Genomic DNA, 17,795 nt, shown 5'->3' on the forward strand with positions numbered 1-17,795 from the left:
CACTACTACTCCGTAGGTGGCATGTTAGGTGGTATATCAAAAAAAATAGTCAACCAATAATTCGCCCGCCGAGGCGAACGCACCAATAATGGCTCTCCGCCCTGCAGCTCCGGTAGTTATTTGCCCCAGTCAACGTTCTATTTTAAAGTGCACGAGACTCTCCGTCTCTCCCTCCCTTGTCCCCCCCCCCCTTCTTTTCCCTTTTTCCCCTCCCTGAGAGTGACCCGTAACTTTACTTACGGCGGACTTCCCTCTAGTCTCTCTCGGCTCTCGCCTTCTCCTCGTGCTGGCCCGTCGATCGCAGATGTATCCGTCCATTTATCTAGTCTAGCAGCTATCTGCTCCGTTCTCCGTCGATGGTACTATCCCCGGTTAATCTAAATCGGTCGAGTGATCTCCAGGGAACTGGGTCTGGTGACTGGATGCGTAGGACTAGAGGGTTGTCGCGTTCTATATATATCTCAGGTACATGTACTCCGTACGTATTACTTCTGCGAATCTGTAGGGCTCAATAATATTGGCCTGGTTTAATAAATGCACCTTGGGGTAATAGTATGCCGTACTCCACCTACCAAACAAATATATATCTTACTGCGTACATATAAGCCAAATCCCACCCCAGTCATAAAGAGAAGAAAACAGTGAAAAAAAGAAACACAAAGCCAAGTCCAACCAAGCACCTATCGTTGGACCAGAAAGAGCAGGAATTACACCTGCAGACGGGAAGATCGCGGCAACCTACGTAGGCACCAAGCCTTATCCTTCTTTGAATAAGAATTGATTGTGATTATGTAGGTAAGACAGTGCGGTGTTACCGATTCACAAGTAGTAGCATGTACATGTACATGGCATGAAGGGAGATAGTATTTTTACAATATCATCTACCCTGTCGCGATAGACACTCATCTAGTATGACTGGATATGAATTCTTCTGCTCAAAAGCGCTCAAGTATAGAGATACTATCTGACACCTACTCGAACGGTCAACAAATCGAATGGAATCCAATCATGCGTATATCCCTGCGCGAGGTTTATTATATCTGCACCACCTAACGACCTACAGACACCCACTACACGCAAGTATCCGTACAACCCCATACAAAGACATTATAATATATACCCAATATTATAAGATATCATACTATTAATATACCACCCACCAATAACACAGAACCAACCCGTACCGTAAAACAGAGCCGACAAAAGAATGGACCTCGAACGAACGAACCAAGGAACAAAGCACGATCACGCGCTTAACCAAACCAAAAAACGAACACACAGGTAACCAACCAAGCCATGAAGTCATGGGAAATTCATGGACTACGTCAAGTAGCAAACCGCGGAGGCATCGGCGTCGGTGGAGCGGAGACCAGCTGTTTCTTTTCCACGGAAAGAAGCAAAAAAGATGGGTTGACGTTGCATTCGCTCGAGAGTTTCACGGGGTTCACTTCACTCGACGAGGACAGTCGAAGCGGTCGGTCGGTGAATCACTGAATGAAAATGAACAGGCTGCCATGCATTCCAAAGTCAGACAAACAGGCAAGGCAGCAAAGATTAAGATTAAGATTAAACAAAACAAGGCTGTCAAGGTGAAACAGGAATCTGAAACATCAGATGGATTTCGATGGAGCCGACCGCGTAACCGCCCGAGTAATTGTAATGACTCCGCGTGAGAATGGCACCATAAGGCGATTGATTGCAAGCAAAGGCAACGATAGATTAATCGGATCTAGATCTAGGACTTAACTTCATGATATTTCTGGCATAATGACAGATGCGCTAATCTCCAAAAGCAAGACGGACCTGAGCACCAGGCCGGGAATTCTATTTTTACAAATGCATCACAAAGCCTCACCGAGTCGTAGCAAATAGCAAACACGGGAGATATAGTAGCAAGTGGAAAAGAAAAAAAAAGAAAAAAGAAAAAAGAAAAAAAAAAGTTGATGACTCGTGAGTGAAATTCGTGCGAGGTACCAGTCCAAAAGTCGAGACTTCAAGACGGTATCGCTCGTGGGAAAACCACCAGGTGCCGATCTTCGACTGCGCCGTTCATAGACTCCGCCAATTCAACGCCGGCAAATGAACAATTCAAATATATGGGTCGAAGGTGTTTCCATAGTCGAAAATAAACAAAAGAATCCGTCCATGCACGACACATCCTCTTCTTCTTTTCATCTGTCGATACTGGCAGTTCTCTTTCCCCCAGAGGGAGAAGGCGAGGTTGGTTGGTATAAGTGAAGATAAAACTCGAAGAAAAGAATAAAAAGGAATGTAAATAATGTGCAAGAATCGAAAGCAAAAGTAGAATATAAGAGCAATTCACAGATCCCAAGGGCCAGCCTCAGCATCGGTTGAGTGTGGTTTTTCTCATTTCCCATCCATACATGTGCGAGAGACGATTAGTGCATCCGAGTGGGACGGGCGGCGTAATCCCGAACACCGGCACCACCACCTCCCTTGGGACCGAGCCAGACAATCTCGATGACACTGTGGCCCTCGTCTTCCTCACGAACATACCACTGGTGGACGTTGTCACCGACGACGAAGGCTTCCCTCAGCAACCAGCGGTCCTTGAGGATGCCCTCCTGATCCCGAAGACGGAGGGGTCCGAGACGGCTCTCATAACCACGGGGGTCCTCCTCCCACGTCTTCTCGGCGTGGTCGAAGTTGATGGCATCGTCGGGCGTCTTCTCGTCGTAAGTGTACTTGACGAGGGAGTATCCGTTGGTGAAGACCCAGAAGGTGCGGGTCGAGTCTCCGGTGGCGTTGTTGACGAATTCCTCCTGGTCAAAGACCCAACGACGCAGGACGGACTTGCGACCGGCGGCGGCTGCCACGGTGGTCATCTTGACAACGTCCTTCGAGTACCAACTGTTCCAGTGGTGCAGGGACTCAATCTTGCGGCCCGACTCGTAGACACCGTCGACCTCACCCTTCATGTCCATCTGGTACAGGGAGGGCCAGAGAGTCAGGTCCGTGTCACCGAATCGCTGGATACACTGGCCAAGCTTCTGGTCACCGGGCTGCTCACCCCAGGCCTGGCACTCGTCGTAGTACTGCTCCAGGACGTCGAGAAGAGGCTTCGAGACGAAGACACCGGCACCACCGAAAGCGATGTGGCCGAAAGTGTCGACCTGCCAGCTGGCCTCAGACAAGGCTCCGATGTAGTGCTTCTTGTTGACATCGAAGAGCTTCAGTTCCTTGGCAATGGTGGGGAGGGACAGGAAGAAAGTGTCATCGTCCATGAATCCAAGCCACGTGGTCTGAGGGCGCTTGGTTCGGATGTGGTTGGCGAAAGCCTCCACCATACCGAAGTAACGAGCGGTGAAATCCAGAGGAGACTGGATCAGAGTGACGTCCAATCCACGGTTGCGGAAGTAAGTCTCCTGCTTGGGGATGTCGTCGTCCGACATGGGAACGAGAACGACGATGCTGGCCTTGGTGTTTCCGTACGAGTAGAGCAGCGAAGGGAGCAAGCGATCCAGACGATCGGCCGTGGTGGCCAAACCGAGCAGAATCTTGTCCGTCTCGTCCACATCATCATCCGCAGCCACGTCGACATCAATGATGGGAGGGCAGGTCGATTCCAAAGGCTGCTTGTTATCCGGCGAGATGACCATGCCACGCTCGATCACGGTCATCGGGGGAAGGACCGGCACGTTGATGTCCTCGAGGGAGTTGAACTCGGCGTCAGCGTCGACGTGACGAGGGCGGAAGTAGGCACGAGTGTAGTTCTTGCGAGGCAGCCATTCCGTGAAAGGCAGAGGAGCCACAGCACCGGGATCCGCGTCACACTGCACAGGCGAGGGCGGGGACTGCAGCTGGATCTGGGAGGCACCGGAGTTAGAGACGCGATCGACCGGGTGCTTGAATCGCATAAAAGCGGCCCGATCGAAGCGTTCGATGGCCCAGAAAAAGAAGCCTATCGAAAAGAGGGCCACGAGGGGGAAGATGGTCTTGAGGCGAAACATCGGCATTTTGGTGGGTTTATTAAAGGTCCCGTGTTTCAACATGAAAAGGGATTTCCTTTCTGTCTTTCCGCGAGGGAGATAATAGAATATTAAGTTAAAATAGTCGTCGTCGTTGTTACCGGGAAAAGATGTGCGTTATCGCACAGCCGTTACCGAGAGGGTCCGAGAAATCGACGGAAAGAGTATAAAAGAGTGGAATTGGCACCCGAGTCACAAATAACTCTGGGGAACCAAATTGGTCTGTCAACGAGAGGCTGGCAGCGTCGAGACCTGCGACACGGTCACAAAGGGGGTTGGAGAGAGGCCCGAAGAATATATGGGATCCCAGTCGCAGAACCCAAGTCCAAGCCAATAGGAAAAAAGGGGAAATTCGAGACGCGAAAAAGATAGAGAGCACAACTGGACGCTGTGTCCAGGGGCCTTAGAAGAGAATCAGGCTGGAGGAGAGGGGAAGGGGGGGGAGGAAGAGGAATGGGGATGGACGATGGTTGTTGAAGCTTGAAAGGTTGAAGAAGAAGGGAAGAAAGGGGGAGGGCAGAAGAAAAAGGAAGAGGGGAGTGAGACCAAGAGATGTACGTAGTAATCGTAAGGGCAAAAAAAAAAAAAAAAGAAAAAAAAAAGGCGGATGAGGGAAGGATGAAGACAGGAGACAGAAAGCGATCCAAGTGGGAATGCCGACTGCTGGCCCACGGGTTGGGTTGGGGCCTGAGCTCCTCCCACTGGGTAATTTAATCTGCAGCGTATTAAGCTCACCCGTCACGCTGTGGTTCGCCTGGAATTGGGTGATTTTTTAATTTCGATTCCGATTTTCTGTTTGACCCGGAATTAATTTAATCTCGGTCGTCTTGGATTTTCCTGATCTTTTGGCGAGTTGGTGGCGTTGAATTTGGTCGGCAGGTTCACAGGGCAGGAGAAAAAAGGATCTGATTTTGGGGGCTGATCTGACAGGCAGGAATTCGCAGATGAATCGACGTTGGTCCGAATTTAAGATCGTTCAGAGGGACTCGAAAAAGAAATGAGAAGGAAGGGGAAAATTAAATATCAACAGAAGAGGAACTTGTCGGTTTATCATGCGGCGAATCTTCCGCTCCTGCATTGCATTTCCTGGTGGTTTCCGGTTCATTTTATTATTATTATTATTATCATTACATTTTTTTTTTTTTTTTTTTGTATACTGCGTACTGCGTACATTTTCCACCGTACGTAAGTGCAGATCATCAACCAAAGCAACTGGAAGACTGTCGTCCAGCAGGATGGATCTTTCCCTCGTCCTCTCCACCCGTATTTTTCAATTCTCTCGGACCCTTGCGATCGTCCTTCATTCATTGCGGTCGACGACTCTGTACGACCGACGTCATGGTACAGATAGACCGTCTCGGACAAGTCATCCATCTCGAAGTCAAAATCTCATTTCCCCAGCCTCGATCTCTGGCGACGTACGATGTCCGGAGTGCATACGCAGGAGGCGACATGAGCAGAGATATCTTTAGATCAAATCACATCGGCTGACCATTAGAGGAAAAACGAGAGAAAAAAAAGGTTAAGATTTGGATGATGAATGCATCGAGGTGCATGGTGGAATATTTTCCACCCATGAGATGACCAACCGCCTGATCTCTTGCGTGGTGCCGATTGCGTACTTCGGGGGTTTTTCAATATTTTAAATTTTGGATTGGTACTGTATAACCATCAACCATTGACCATAACTACTATACGGAGTACTGCGTAGGTACTACCAGGGTCTTTGCCGGCACCATCTTTCCCAAACGGTCGATCACCGTTGTTCATGATCAATCTCAAACAACACAGGATGTTACAGGTTACGGGTTACAGATATTGGCATTCCGTCGGATGTAGCCCTCTCTAGTCCCCGATCGCGTCTGGATATGCACCGACTACTACGAGCTAACGCGAGGATTATTCCCTGCGAATCCCTGGCCGGCGGACTTTGCAACTAATGTCGAGAGTGGAGATGTTTCTATTCTTTGGTTTTCGGCCAGGGCGAGTGGGTTGCGCCGGACCCGGTGGTCGGGCGGACAATCCGCCCATTGTGGTACTCCGTTGGTTCGTCGACGGTTCTGGATAATGGAGATTGGCAGCCACCGTTTTTCGTTTCTGCGCCGGCGGGAGGCTGGACCGACTGACAGACGAGTCCGACTCCCAGAATAGTGATTCTGTCTCGGAGTACGAGCCTGGTCCGGCTGCATCGGAGTCAGCCGGTTGTTCTCTAGAGCCCTCCCGGGGCCTGATAGAGCAGAATTGACCGCAGAGCCAAGAACGTGAGGGCTCCCAGTCACTACGCAGTAACTACATATCGTGTACTTCGTACTGACAGGGCCATCGCAGTCCCTCCGAACAATTTTAATCTGAAAACGAAAAAGCTCGATCGGCGCGCGTTCCCGTCGTCCCGGCCAATCAGACCGCAAGTCTTCCAGGAGAGCCCCACCGGCCGCGTGTCCCCTGCCACCACCGTTTCTCCTTTTCGCTTCCATCCGCCGCGTTCGGAGGACGACGCTTAGGCCAGACCAGCCCTGAAATACAAGAATTGGAAATAAAACAATAATTTACCAAAATAATAAAAAAGATGAACCACTGTCCAGCGTCCAGTGGCCTCCCCGGACTGCCTGGAGTCCGGGACACGCACCTCCCCCCAGGTACGGGTCCCAAGGTTCGAAGGTTTAAAGGCTCAGGGCTTTGCACCGCCCGCTACTTTTTTTATCTGCACTCTGTATACGATCTGCCGTCTGCGCCAGCTGAACATGTTGGATAAGAACCAGACTCTCTCGTCATGTCTGTCGCCACCAGCACCGGGCCATTTCGACGCCTTTTGACTGGCAAATGGGCGGCCTGAAGGTGATATCCATTATTCAACCTGCCCGGCCATGACTGGACTAGCCCCGAAATTAGGGACAGACGGTACCTGTTCACTACGCGCTGGGTGGATCGGGATCAACGGGTTGAACCAGACGTCCTGCCATCTCGGCAATCCAATCACGTCCGTCGCTGGCAGCAGACGCTGGCTCAGAGGACGCGTGGCAAGAACAAGAACCCGAATGGACGCCGGCGGCTGAGGAGAACAGGGCTTACGGCCATTTACCCCATTCGCCCACGCCCAGGATGATGTACCTGGTCCGGCCATTACGAGGGCGATAGGGAAGATGGCAACATCCGGTGCTGCTCCGACCTGCCTGGTATCGCCGTCCTCCGGGGGGTTGGTTTCTCGACTCGCATCCGATGGTCGGATGGCGAAAACCTGTCCGTTGAAATATCTTCACGGGATGAGGATCGACACGATGGACTCGAGTTTCCCCTCCGATCTGCCAGAGCGAGGCTGGAAGGGGAAGAGTGGCCTTCAGTAACGCAGAACATTGGCGAGACGGACTAAGATGACTGCCGAGCAATTAAGCTTGAACGCCGGCCTTGGCAGCTGTCACAAATATACAAGCCCAAGGCCTTCTATCCCCTTTTCTCTCCATTCGGAATGACCTGGACGAGAGAGCGGATGCCTCAAATCAACGGTCGGAATTTGATGCCCTTACGTCAGTCCGGGGATGTCAAAGCATTCATTCCTACTGAATATTTCTTGCACAATTTCCATGGCCCGTCGACTACCCCCTGATCTGCAGAGCTGAGAGCAGTCTTCAGAAAGCCCAGGGATCCGATTCGTTGCCTTTCGTATCAGTATCTTCAGGATGATATGCCCCTTAGCATCCTCCCCCCATGCTAAGGACCAAAAATCCCCAAATCCCCTCCGATGGAAGCGCTGGAAGGGCATCCTTACCGCTGGTTGTGCCGACCCAAGAAACCGATGTAACCACCATCAGCCCGTCAAAGGGTCCGGGGATCCGCTCAGGGTCCAACTTTACACACTACTGTACCTGGTTAATTTCAACGCGTAACCGGTTTCTGTCTTTTTCTTTTTCGGTTTTTGCAAACCCGATCTGTCTATCTTTACTCCATCGAGCACGGCATACGAATTCGGTCTAGAAGACGGAAGACACCCGTCGAACGGCGGTGGGATATCTGTCTACCTCCGACACTTGCGAAACAAACGCTAAATAGACTTTTTGACGAAGTACAGGGGAGGTGAGTTGCGACTTCCGGCTTATGACTTACGAAGGTTAGACCAAGTAGGGCAAAGCCACGGCCAAGATAGCTTGACTTGACTGTCCAACTCTCCAAACCCTAAGTCAAAAGTCACTTTCATTATCGGGAGTCCCAAGCTGGTTCCTCGTTCTACGGCGTTCTCGCTCTCCACGACGATCTCCGCCTCTAATCTAGAACTCCGTCTGAGATAGACAATTAATCTATTCGACTGGTCCTAGCTCCCGCCGAAGACGTCTGCCTGCCTGCTTAAATTCAAAACCCACGCTATTCGTCTGATTCGGAATCTCCGTAGCTCGTGTCTAGAACCTACTCCGGAGCAGAATCTCGAACTATGGAGCCAGGTATACGGTAGTCTCTTGCGTAAGTAGGAGTAGCTAATTGCAAACTGGCCTGTGTCCGTCCGTTTGTACTTTGTGGAGCGTAGCCTTGTGGGCCTGTCGGGTTGAGTTTGAGACTTGAGACGGTCATGGTTTTATCCAGATTCTTCCACGTCATGGATTGCGGGGAGGGCAGGGATCAAGCAGGACACGGAGTATCCGGTCTGTGAGTGTTGAGTTTGGCTGCATAGTACGGAGTGGATGGCTGCGGTGTGGTGTGCTCATTGCGTGTCCTTTCTAGGACGGAGTTTGCCTGTTGTGGTTAGTGGATGTAGTTTAATCAGAGGACGAGCACGGAGTATCTCTTGATAGTACTAGATAGTAGATATGAACGTGCGTGTGCGGGCCAGGTCTGGAAATTCAATATATCCCATTAAAAGTTCCTTGTCGCCATTTCCTACATGAATGGCGAGCAGGAAAGCTCTCTTCAGTTCTTCTGTTTATAGGGGCTAGAACATCTCTCTATTTGTATTCCAGATACCTTATCCACCTGATCTCCTGGCTAAACGTCTGCTCAACATCTTACAAGCTTGAGACTTGAAGACTGGATACAGATATGTAGCTAGACTAAAAGAGCATACATACTACCTACCATACCCCTTACTATGGCTTCCTCTCACATCGTGAAGGGATCCAAGCCATCCTGATCGTTTACATGACCCACCTCTAATGACAAACCATTTCTCCAACTAGATCTCAATTGATTCTTCTCTCTACAAGTCCTAGATAACCCCATCGATAAGTACCGTCTTTCAGACTCAAAACCCCCGCATACATGTACGTTGAGGTCTAAATTCAAATTTAGCTTCTCTCGCGCAGATACGAGGTCCTCGTGCTATGTTAAGCTAAGCTATGCTTTGCCTGTACTGTGCCGTGCCATCCCGTGTTGTGTCACAACCGCCGGATCTGATTGATAGAAGTAAGTCTGATCGAAATAGGATAGATGCATGGTTACACATTCTGCCGTTGTTCAAGGATTTAGCGGAGACCGGTTTAGGTAGGTACGTACTGGCCTAATTTGTAGCTGTGGATGGGTACATACTTGGGTAGGTAGTGTGGTGCAGCACAATGAGTACAGAGCACTGGACAGCATTATTGATATCACTAGGTGCCTGTGACCAAGGTATGGGTTTAGCTTTATTGCTGGCTTATCTGGGCCTTCTTTCTGAGGGAAGCTCATGAGAATAAACTTTTGCGATGTATGCTAAGAAGTTATGGTGAAATGTACTCAGCATAAATCCAGTCCGCAACGGCGAACAGGTTGGCCGCGCAAGTGAGAATTCATGTGCATGGATTTGTCAAATGATTGATTGTGCAGGCCTAAAGGCATACTAAATTGGGAGAATGAGCTGTTGTAGAAACACAGGCGGGTCAGGTTAATCCACATTGGTTTGCAAAGGATAGCTCCTCCAACAAGTAGTCCAGTCTGTGTCGGTGGATGTGAGTGGCCAGATCGAGTGAAACAATCGAGTGATTTGTCTGGAAAACTCGGAAGGCCGTATCTGGTAATATTCTCTGAACTTCTTTATTCTGGCTTCCTGTTCCTCTCCTCCGACCTCCGCCACTTTGGTTCCGCCATGCGTCACGAGAAACGACCGGGCCAGGTGTAGCATTACATTTTGTATCTCCCAACGAAACATCTGTAATCCCGACGGGGAAACGCGCAGCCGAATCAACTTCCGGGAGGCCTGGTGAGAAAAGATCTCGGTCCAAATAGCGGTGGCTAGTGCTTGGTCGGTGGCGAAGTTGATGAAGGCATCTTTGAGACTGACGTGCAGTAGACGATCATCTATATTACCGCTTTCATCCGAGAATATCCCGTCTTCAGCTGACAGCACGGGTCGCGGGTTGCCGTATAAGTCTAGGATTAGGTTCTGAAGTCTGGGAAAACCACCCAGCGCACGATAGGTAAGAACTTCCGCATAGTCACCCTTTGATCGAGGGATTGGGATACGGAGATCTCTCAGGTTGGTCTGATGCTACCTCCCAGCTGCACACTAGACATCAATGGGCCATGCCGCTCCAGAATGCCGTGAAGAACTGAAATATCCTCCAGGCCCTCGATGCAGAGATATTTCAATGGGTTGAGACGTCTGGGGTAGAACCATATTCTCTACAAAATACCATTTCAGGGAGAATGATTGCAAGCTCAGCAGCCGGGGCAAATCACCGGTGCGCTCGGGAATATTCCGGACATCCTCTTCTCCAGGGTCACGATTTGAACTCAGGAAAATATGCTGCAGATTTGGAGCCTGGGTTAAGTATGGAACGACTCCGTCAATATCGCGGATGGGATCCGATAAATCTAGTTTAATAGCGCGGAGACACGGGGAGCGAAGAACTTCGATATCCAATTGACGGTCAGGCATTGAGGCCGGGACGCCCGTGTTATATCCCGGATCCAGGCGGGGTGTTTGGGGGCTCCAGATATGAATTTCGCAGGTTGGATGATACTGGTGCACGGCGTCAAGCAAGTGCCGAGGGAAAGAGTTGCCCATGGCATAGTGCATACTTTTCAACTTGTTCAGCCGCGAGACCACAGAGACCAGTGGTCGGCAGTTCTCCTCATGGTAATACAGCCACTCGCCCCGAAAGGGTCTATATTCAGGGAGCCCATGATGAGACATAAGAGGTTCCATAAAAGATCCAACGCTGGCGGGAGTGAAATCCTCTATGGTGATACTTCTATCCCACGATCCGGAAGTACGTGGTAGATTGCCGTCAGTCAGGTGTGCTCGCCACGGAAGGGCCACAATATCCAGTCTCATAGCATGGGCCAAAAATGGTCGTCCAAGGCCATTTTCAGAACATTCATCGGCTATTTCCTTGAGATCAGAAGGTTCACCAAATCGAATCGAGATGGTGTTGTAGAGAAGCGGCGCGGTCAAATGGTACATTCTCCAGCTAACCTGGCTGAAGGCGTGGAGAGCGTGCGACTCTTCATCCTTGAGCTAAATGTTGGCGGGTTTGAGGGTTAGTACTGACCCTTGCACGGCAGAGGGGTAAGAGAACCTACAAAGCCAGCGATATGGAGGATCAACTTTGCAGGTAGAGTATCCATCGTGGATGAAATCTTGGTTGGATGGGGTGAAGGCAATGGGATGGTGCAGATGACAAGAATCGACGAAGGGGAAGGGCGACGTGATGACGGGCTTGGACCAAAAGTTCTGAGGATTAGTGTAAAATTCACTCACTGTCATTGTCCTGATCAGTTGGCAAAATCATTCACTGTTTCTACCAGTGGCCCAGTGATCAGGCCCTAGCTCTTAATTCTCCCTTAGACGCACCATGCACTAGTACCCATCTACGCAAGTAATCTAACTACTATAATGACTCCTTCAAATCCAAGTCTGCAGCACGAGAGATGCAATCCCTTGGGCGACTCATCGCATTTCTGGTGAGTATTATCCCAAGAAATAATGTTTGCTAACCTACAACACGGAAATTTAGATACCATATAGTATGCTATCTGATTGCAGGCATCTCGCCAACCTCTGAATGCACATCTTTTCAAATAATCTAGTTCCTTAGCGTCTGACTTAATGCTACTTCAGCCATTCTAGTTTTAGCATGTTGAGCCTGAGCCGGTGCCTTGTCACGTGGATCATCGTGATACGTCCTCAACCACTCCCTTTCCAATCCCTCTTGCATCTGCTCTATTCGAAAACCATGTCATCAAACAAACCAACTTGTATTTCCCATGGCTGCCAGCGACCAGACCTACCACATCGACCGAGAAATCGCCGACTTCTTCAAGAAGACCACGACGACTCGCTCAGCCTGTGATGACTATGCAAGAGAGCATCTAGGTGGCAATGTCGTTCCGGTCGCCGTGCAAGGCGTATGCAGCTATACCGTCTACGCTGGACCCAGCGCTGAATTTGTCGTTCAGTTCCGCTTGGAGTCGCTTCAGCTGAGCATGCATACTACAAATCTCGCCTGGACCATTTACGGCCCCTATGTACCCCAGGTTTCCTTTAAGGGGGAGATTGGGGAGAATATGGAGAGTAGGGAGGAGCTTTACATATACGTCCTGAGTCGAGTACGAGGGGTTAGCTATTTGGATTTTATCCTGGCGCATAACAGCCATGTGCCTGAGAGCTCTCCTCGGTTTTCTTTATGGCGCAGGAATCTTGTGGCTGATATTGCGAAGTATGCCATTTCACTATATGCCCCATAAACATCGAATTGCTGAATTTGTGTCCTGTCAGACCCTTCGCTCTATCTTGGAAACACCCTCAGGACGTTAACCAAATGGACCGCGACAACCTCTATGACCAATACAAAACAGAACTGAAAGTACTACTCGCTTCTCTCCCAGCTCGATTCCACCCATTCATCCAAGAATCTCTCAACTCCTTACCAGCCATCTTCTCTCTCCCCATGGTTCTCCTGCACAAAGACTTCGGCGTTTGCAATATCATGGTAAATGAGACTTGCAATCTAGTCGGGGTGATTGATTGGGCCGAATCCGAGATTGCCCCGTTTGGTCTAAACCTCTACTCTCATCAGCGATTGATAAGTAAGATTCACTTGAAGCATGGCTGGATCCGATATGATGATTATCCCCTTTTGGAGAAGATTTTCTGGGCTACGTTTAGTGATAAAGTTGGAGGGTTGGGTGATGAAACTACCACGGTCATCAGAGCTGCGAGGATCATGGGGTTACTGTTGTCCCGTGGCTTTACCAGTCGTCTGGCGAATATGCCGGAGCCAGTGCCGATTCGTGATGATGAAAGTGAGCGTATAATATGCGTGATTTGGATGGGCTTTTGATTAACCCGGTTACGAGGTTCATAGATTTGGCGTGATTATATTAGGGTCTACAGTATATCTTGCTATGGATCCAGCTTCCCTACTGCTTTCGCGGCAATGAGCTGGGGATATCCGTCTGGACTCTGGAGGGCCTCCAGATAAGTAGTCCGAAGACCTAGCCCTAACTGACTGAAGATCACCCGGCGCTGACCAAACCAAAAAGAACTTCATTCCTTTGTCATAATGCATAAAAAAAGTCTCAATTAACTATAAAATGGTTTTATAATTTTTGATAATCGCCACTTTAGAGTACAAGAAAACTAGATCCCTTAGCAGCCTGCCACTGACAACAACTCGAGAAGCCCCTCCAGCAACTACCATCAACCAGCACGGATTGCGTGAGGTCTGATCACGATTATTATTGTCATTTTCCCTAGTTACTAGACCACTGATAGATTTTAGAATCATAACTTCATGATTTAATATGTTTGAATGTGAATAACGTGAGCCTCCTGCACTTCCTCCTATGTCATGAAATGCGTCAGTCTCTTGACAGGCTGCACTATATTCTGTCCCAGTTAATTTGTGTCTCATTTCTTCGTTGCGACTATTTAACTATAATCAATAATTTATACTTCGAGTAGTGTTGGCTACAATTCCTTTGCACAGGCTCAAGGGGTTCGAGAAAACTTTGTCTCTGATATTCTAGCATCGTGATCCCTAGATGTACACTAGAATAACCAATCTCAAGTATCAGTACCTCGCTTGATTACTGCTCGAGCGCATGCAACTAAGCCCTGCTGAGCTCAGCCAATAAGGCAAGCATTCAAATAAGTGTACGGTGGGTGGCTTTTCTCCCGCTCATCTGCCCCGCATCCCAGTCTTCATGAAGTCGGGAGCAGTTCAGGATAGCGCACCACACCCTGAGGTAAGCTAACTAAAAATTCAAAGTCGAGTCTTTCTTATTTCCGCTGACTTTCAACCTGTATCAAAACAGAACCCTAGCTATGTCCGTGTCGTCCCTCCGTACGGACGGCCATGTCCACGAGCCGACCTTGCCCCCAGAGGCACCTGTTAGCCAAGATACAATCCAGAAGCTTCAGGAAATGATGGAATCCGTGGAGAGAAGCTATGCAGGCCAAATTAAGTCTGCTGCTCGTGACACTACCCGACGTCTCGAAAAGTCGAACAAAAGCCTCGGCGTTCAAGTCAACAATCAGCGCAAAGAGATTGAACAGGCCCACGCCCGGATTCACGCACTGATGGCTCAGATCAAAGATTTAGAGAATACCTTACATGCTAAGAATAATCAACTTGAAAAGAACGGGGAGGATCTCTCTTCCAAGGATACCCAGGTCAAAGATCTAGAGAACGCCTTGCATACTCAGAGTGATCAACTCAAAAACAATGAGAAAGATCTCTCTTCCAAGGATGATCAAATCAAAGATCTAGAGAATAAACTATGCATCAAGGATGCTCAACTCGAAGATCTTCAGGACGATCTATCCTCCAAAGACGCTCAACTCGAAGATCGTCAGAATAAATTATCCACCAAAGATGCTCAAATCAAAACCATGAACAACAACCTCACCGCCATGTATCTTGAAATTCGCGAGGTTGAACGGCTCCGAATCAAGAATGCCAACAAGGACCAGCGCATCGAAGTCCTCCAACTCGAGAATGCCAACAAGGACCAGCGCATCGGAGAACTCCATACCGAGAGCAACGATAGGAACCAGCGCATCGGAGAACTTGAAACCGAGAAAACCAACCAGAACCAATGCATTGAAGAACTTCATGCCCAGAATGTCAACAAGAGCAAGCGCATCGAAAGGATCGAAGTTGAAAATACTGCCATAAAAGCCAACATTCGTATCCGCATCTCTGAAGCTCTCGAAAATAACACCGCCCTTGAAACACAGTTGGAAAACTGTAGGAAAAAATTGGAGAACTGCGAGGAAAGCAAGAGAAAGTGGAAAGAAAAGGCACGTTCGAACGCGAGAACAGACGGATATCACAGTCGTCGCCATGGTCATCGGTACTAATGTCTGAGCCTGAAGACTTTCTCCGTCTGTTCTTTACTACTTCTCTTTGTATGATGGTAGAATGGATTGAATGGATGATGTAACTTAGTATAGGCCCTCTCCGCTCCCTTATTTTCAATTATTTCCTTTTAGCTAAGAAAATAGAGTTGTTGAATTCAATGTATGAGCTCCTAGTCAATCCCTATGCCCGGAACGAGGAAATTCCAGTTGACTTTGACTGTGAATAAACTGGCCAAAGTAATTCACCAATGAACAAAAGGATCCTTCTGGGGAAGAAACAATAGTTTTTGACTTTAGAGGCTCTCTTATTCGTGTCATTGAGGTGAAAAAGACGGCAGTAGTAAGGGCTGTGAATAGAGTTGGTAAGAGAATATCGGATGACATATTTAAAAGATGAGGACATGCTTCTAAGGTGTCAAGGCTATAAAAGGATGTTAGGACAGAATGAGTTTATTGGAGACGTCAATGTTCGAATGAGATAAATAAATTGTACTATATCTACAGCATGCTAGATGGTATAGTAAGGGAATTACAAGGCAAGCATCATTCCTCGTCGTAGGCACCTTCACGGTCCTCGAATTCCATGAACTCGCTTTCCTTCGCCTCATCACCCATTACTAGCCTCCATGCTTCCTTGACCACATCGATCAGGCTATCATCAAAAGCAAGATCAAGATTAACAGGCGGGAAGCAAAAGGTATCATTGGAGAGGCGCGTGAGAGTAGGGACTTGTGCTCCAGCTTTAGTGCTGGCTTGACCCAATTGTGTGTAGCAAAGGGACCACAGGACAGTTGCACTGGAATCAGCACTTGATTGAAGAAGCTTATGCATCGCATTCTCAATCAAGGACTGACCTTCAGGTCCAGGGATGCTAACGCTGCCATAAAGGACACCTAACACAATATAGTTAGCATTGATGCTGACTCATGATGTGTGGACAAAGTCAAGGATGAAGCTCATGATCAGATTATAAATTTTCAACATAGCGTTTCAGGCAATGTAGATAAGTAATTTTTAGGAAAGGTCATCATATGAGCAGGGGAGTGAGGGCAACGAGGCTGGCGATAACAAAAAAGGATCAACTTACTTTGTCCTGGCGGGCATTCCCCAGTCTCGCTTGAATGGACCAAGACATAGACTGGGGGCGAGTCATCTGCGTGACCCAAAGAGCTTGAAGGGAATACCACGACGGCTCCGGCAGGGACCGGGGCGCCTTCAGCCGTGACTGGGAAAAGGCTTTCGAGCGGAGACGAAACAATTGCAATTGATCGAGCCACCTTGTCACAGGTAGGACGCTCTTGATCAGGAAGATCCCACTGAGAGCCAAGGACTAATTTAGTCTTGATGACCTCGTCATTGGATAGATGCACTTCGGCACGCGCGTCATCAGCATCTCCCGTTTCGGAGGAAGGAGTCATAGACTTGATGCCAGCATTCAAGACATAGACCCCACCTCCGACAGCAAGGGCGCGGCAACCGACCTGGGCGAGCTCGGCGCCACCTCCCCATTTTGCCAGCAGGCCTCCAAACCCAGGACCAAACACACCAATGGATGCAAGGTGTCGTTTGATGCGGGGAACCGCAAAATCGGCTGGTGTTTGTTGAGGAGCAGCTTGCGACAATGAAAGAGAGAGTAGGGGATCATGAAGCTCAGCGGGCACCTGAAACTTCGAAGCTAGGTATTCCGAGAGTGGAGATGAAAGATCCTCTTCTGGGCCATCATGATCCTCTTGAGGCTTTCCGATGTGACGGAGAAATCTCATCAAAGTCCGCTTGGACTTGACAGTAATCAAATCATCCGCAAAAATATCTTCCCGACTGCTTGGTACTCGATACAAGGATCCGCTGCTGTTGTCCCCATCATTACTGGACGAAGTTCTATGAATCCACCAGCTTCCAACAGCTTGGAACTCCAGCTGGCGGTAAACCTTAGAAGACACCAATGTAGGCAACAGCCGCGACCGAGAATAGATGAGTTGCGGCGAGAGGGAGAGCGTGTATGCCCGAGGAGCCGACAACTGCGTATCCTCGGGTCGATGGACAGTTGCATCTTCAAAGGGGAAGTCCTCGGGTTCTAGCTTGCAAAACAACGTTAACATCCCCAACAATAACCTAGTTCACACCCTTACTCACCTTGATTTACTCTGGTAGCCCATTCCTGGGCTTCTTGCAGACTAAAGGCTGCTTCCGATCCCCCATAATACGGGTTCCGGTCAACATGGAGTACCTTTTTCCCTGAACGAGAAAGGGCACTGTATAGAAGGATTAGCAGTAGCTCATTGAATATCCGTACAGGAGAACTCACAGTGCCAAAAGTGACTGGGCCAGACCAGTGCCAGAGATTGTTACATCCCATGGCGTCTCAGAGAGCGACTCCATTCTGGTGGGTGGTGGCTGATAATAGCTGGAAATCAGTTCGAGTTATTGTATTTACAAGAGCGTGCCCGGTTATCATCACGTCGGGTGACACGTTGTTGAATGCCTCTGCAGCAGGACCTTCCAGCCCATGAGTGGTGCGTAGAGAATCATTCGTTCCGAGA

At 49.0% G+C, this 17,795-nt stretch overlaps 7 protein-coding genes across 7 annotated transcripts; 3 read left to right on the forward strand and 4 right to left on the reverse strand.

Moving 5' to 3' along the window:
* Nucleotides 1-2,399: 2,399 nt before the first annotated feature.
* Nucleotides 2,400-3,977, reverse strand: gfsA (glycosyltransferase family 31 protein; the record flags this gene model as incomplete). Its single annotated transcript, XM_024844210.1, has 1 exon — nucleotides 2,400-3,977. One exon carries the CDS (start codon nucleotides 3,975-3,977, stop codon nucleotides 2,400-2,402), a length of 1,578 nt encoding a protein of 525 aa, XP_024704476.1.
* Nucleotides 3,978-4,872: 895 nt separating this feature from the next.
* On the forward strand, nucleotides 4,873-5,665 carry P170DRAFT_177099 (uncharacterized protein). Its single transcript, XM_024842640.1, has one exon. It carries the CDS (start codon nucleotides 5,042-5,044, stop codon nucleotides 5,459-5,461), a length of 420 nt encoding a protein of 139 aa, XP_024704477.1. The 5' UTR covers nucleotides 4,873-5,041; the 3' UTR covers nucleotides 5,462-5,665.
* Nucleotides 5,666-6,649, reverse strand: P170DRAFT_177111 (uncharacterized protein). Its single transcript, XM_024842641.1, has one exon. It carries the CDS (start codon nucleotides 6,461-6,463, stop codon nucleotides 5,870-5,872), a length of 594 nt encoding a protein of 197 aa, XP_024704478.1. The 5' UTR covers nucleotides 6,464-6,649; the 3' UTR covers nucleotides 5,666-5,869.
* A 3,182-nt stretch (nucleotides 6,650-9,831) lies between these two features.
* P170DRAFT_475488 (uncharacterized protein) lies at nucleotides 9,832-11,516 on the reverse strand (the record flags this gene model as incomplete). Its single annotated transcript, XM_024853265.1, has 3 exons — nucleotides 9,832-10,386; nucleotides 10,459-11,406; nucleotides 11,472-11,516. 3 exons carry the CDS (start codon nucleotides 11,514-11,516, stop codon nucleotides 9,832-9,834), a joined length of 1,548 nt encoding a protein of 515 aa, XP_024704479.1.
* Nucleotides 11,517-12,138: 622 nt separating this feature from the next.
* Nucleotides 12,139-13,266, forward strand: P170DRAFT_509780 (uncharacterized protein; the record flags this gene model as incomplete). Its single annotated transcript, XM_024854710.1, has 3 exons — nucleotides 12,139-12,607; nucleotides 12,667-13,193; nucleotides 13,256-13,266. Exons 1-3 carry the CDS (start codon nucleotides 12,156-12,158, stop codon nucleotides 13,264-13,266), a joined length of 990 nt encoding a protein of 329 aa, XP_024704480.1. The 5' UTR covers nucleotides 12,139-12,155.
* Nucleotides 13,267-14,087: 821 nt separating this feature from the next.
* P170DRAFT_464681 (uncharacterized protein) lies at nucleotides 14,088-15,397 on the forward strand. Its single transcript, XM_024852268.1, has 2 exons — nucleotides 14,088-14,138; nucleotides 14,208-15,397. Exon 2 carries the CDS (start codon nucleotides 14,218-14,220, stop codon nucleotides 15,253-15,255), a length of 1,038 nt encoding a protein of 345 aa, XP_024704481.1. The 5' UTR covers nucleotides 14,088-14,138; nucleotides 14,208-14,217; the 3' UTR covers nucleotides 15,256-15,397.
* Nucleotides 15,398-15,722: 325 nt separating this feature from the next.
* P170DRAFT_509782 (putative Rab geranylgeranyl transferase escort protein) lies at nucleotides 15,723-17,792 on the reverse strand. Its single transcript, XM_024854711.1, has 4 exons — nucleotides 17,561-17,792; nucleotides 17,389-17,507; nucleotides 16,343-17,329; nucleotides 15,723-16,148 (listed from the first exon to the last, which is right to left on the reverse strand). The coding sequence occupies exons 1-4, from the start codon at nucleotides 17,632-17,634 to the stop codon at nucleotides 15,799-15,801; spliced, it is 1,530 nt and encodes a 509-aa protein (XP_024704482.1). The 5' UTR covers nucleotides 17,635-17,792; the 3' UTR covers nucleotides 15,723-15,798.
* Nucleotides 17,793-17,795: the final 3 nt, after the last annotated feature.

This window comes from Aspergillus steynii (assembly GCF_002849105.1).
Source record: "Aspergillus steynii IBT 23096 chromosome Unknown P170scaffold_4, whole genome shotgun sequence".
Taxonomy (NCBI): domain Eukaryota; kingdom Fungi; phylum Ascomycota; class Eurotiomycetes; order Eurotiales; family Aspergillaceae; genus Aspergillus; species Aspergillus steynii.

Bases quoted from the DNA above. Each gene is read 5' to 3' on its own strand.
- P170DRAFT_177099 (XM_024842640.1), top strand. From the start codon at position 5,042: ATGCGGCGAATCTTCCGCTCCTGCATTGCATTTCCTGGTGGTTTCCGG.
- P170DRAFT_177111 (XM_024842641.1), bottom strand. From the start codon at position 6,463: ATGGAAGCGAAAAGGAGAAACGGTGGTGGCAGGGGACACGCGGCCGGT.
- P170DRAFT_464681 (XM_024852268.1), top strand. From the start codon at position 14,218: ATGTCCGTGTCGTCCCTCCGTACGGACGGCCATGTCCACGAGCCGACC.
- P170DRAFT_509782 (XM_024854711.1), bottom strand. From the start codon at position 17,634: ATGGAGTCGCTCTCTGAGACGCCATGGGATGTAACAATCTCTGGCACT. The intron at 17,508-17,560 runs GTGAGTTCTCCT...CCTTCTATACAG, and splicing joins GCCCAGTCACTTTTGGCACT to TGCCCTTTCTCGTTCAGGGA. The intron at 16,149-16,342 runs GTAAGTTGATCC...ATATTGTGTTAG, and splicing joins GGAATGCCCGCCAGGACAAA to GTGTCCTTTATGGCAGCGTT.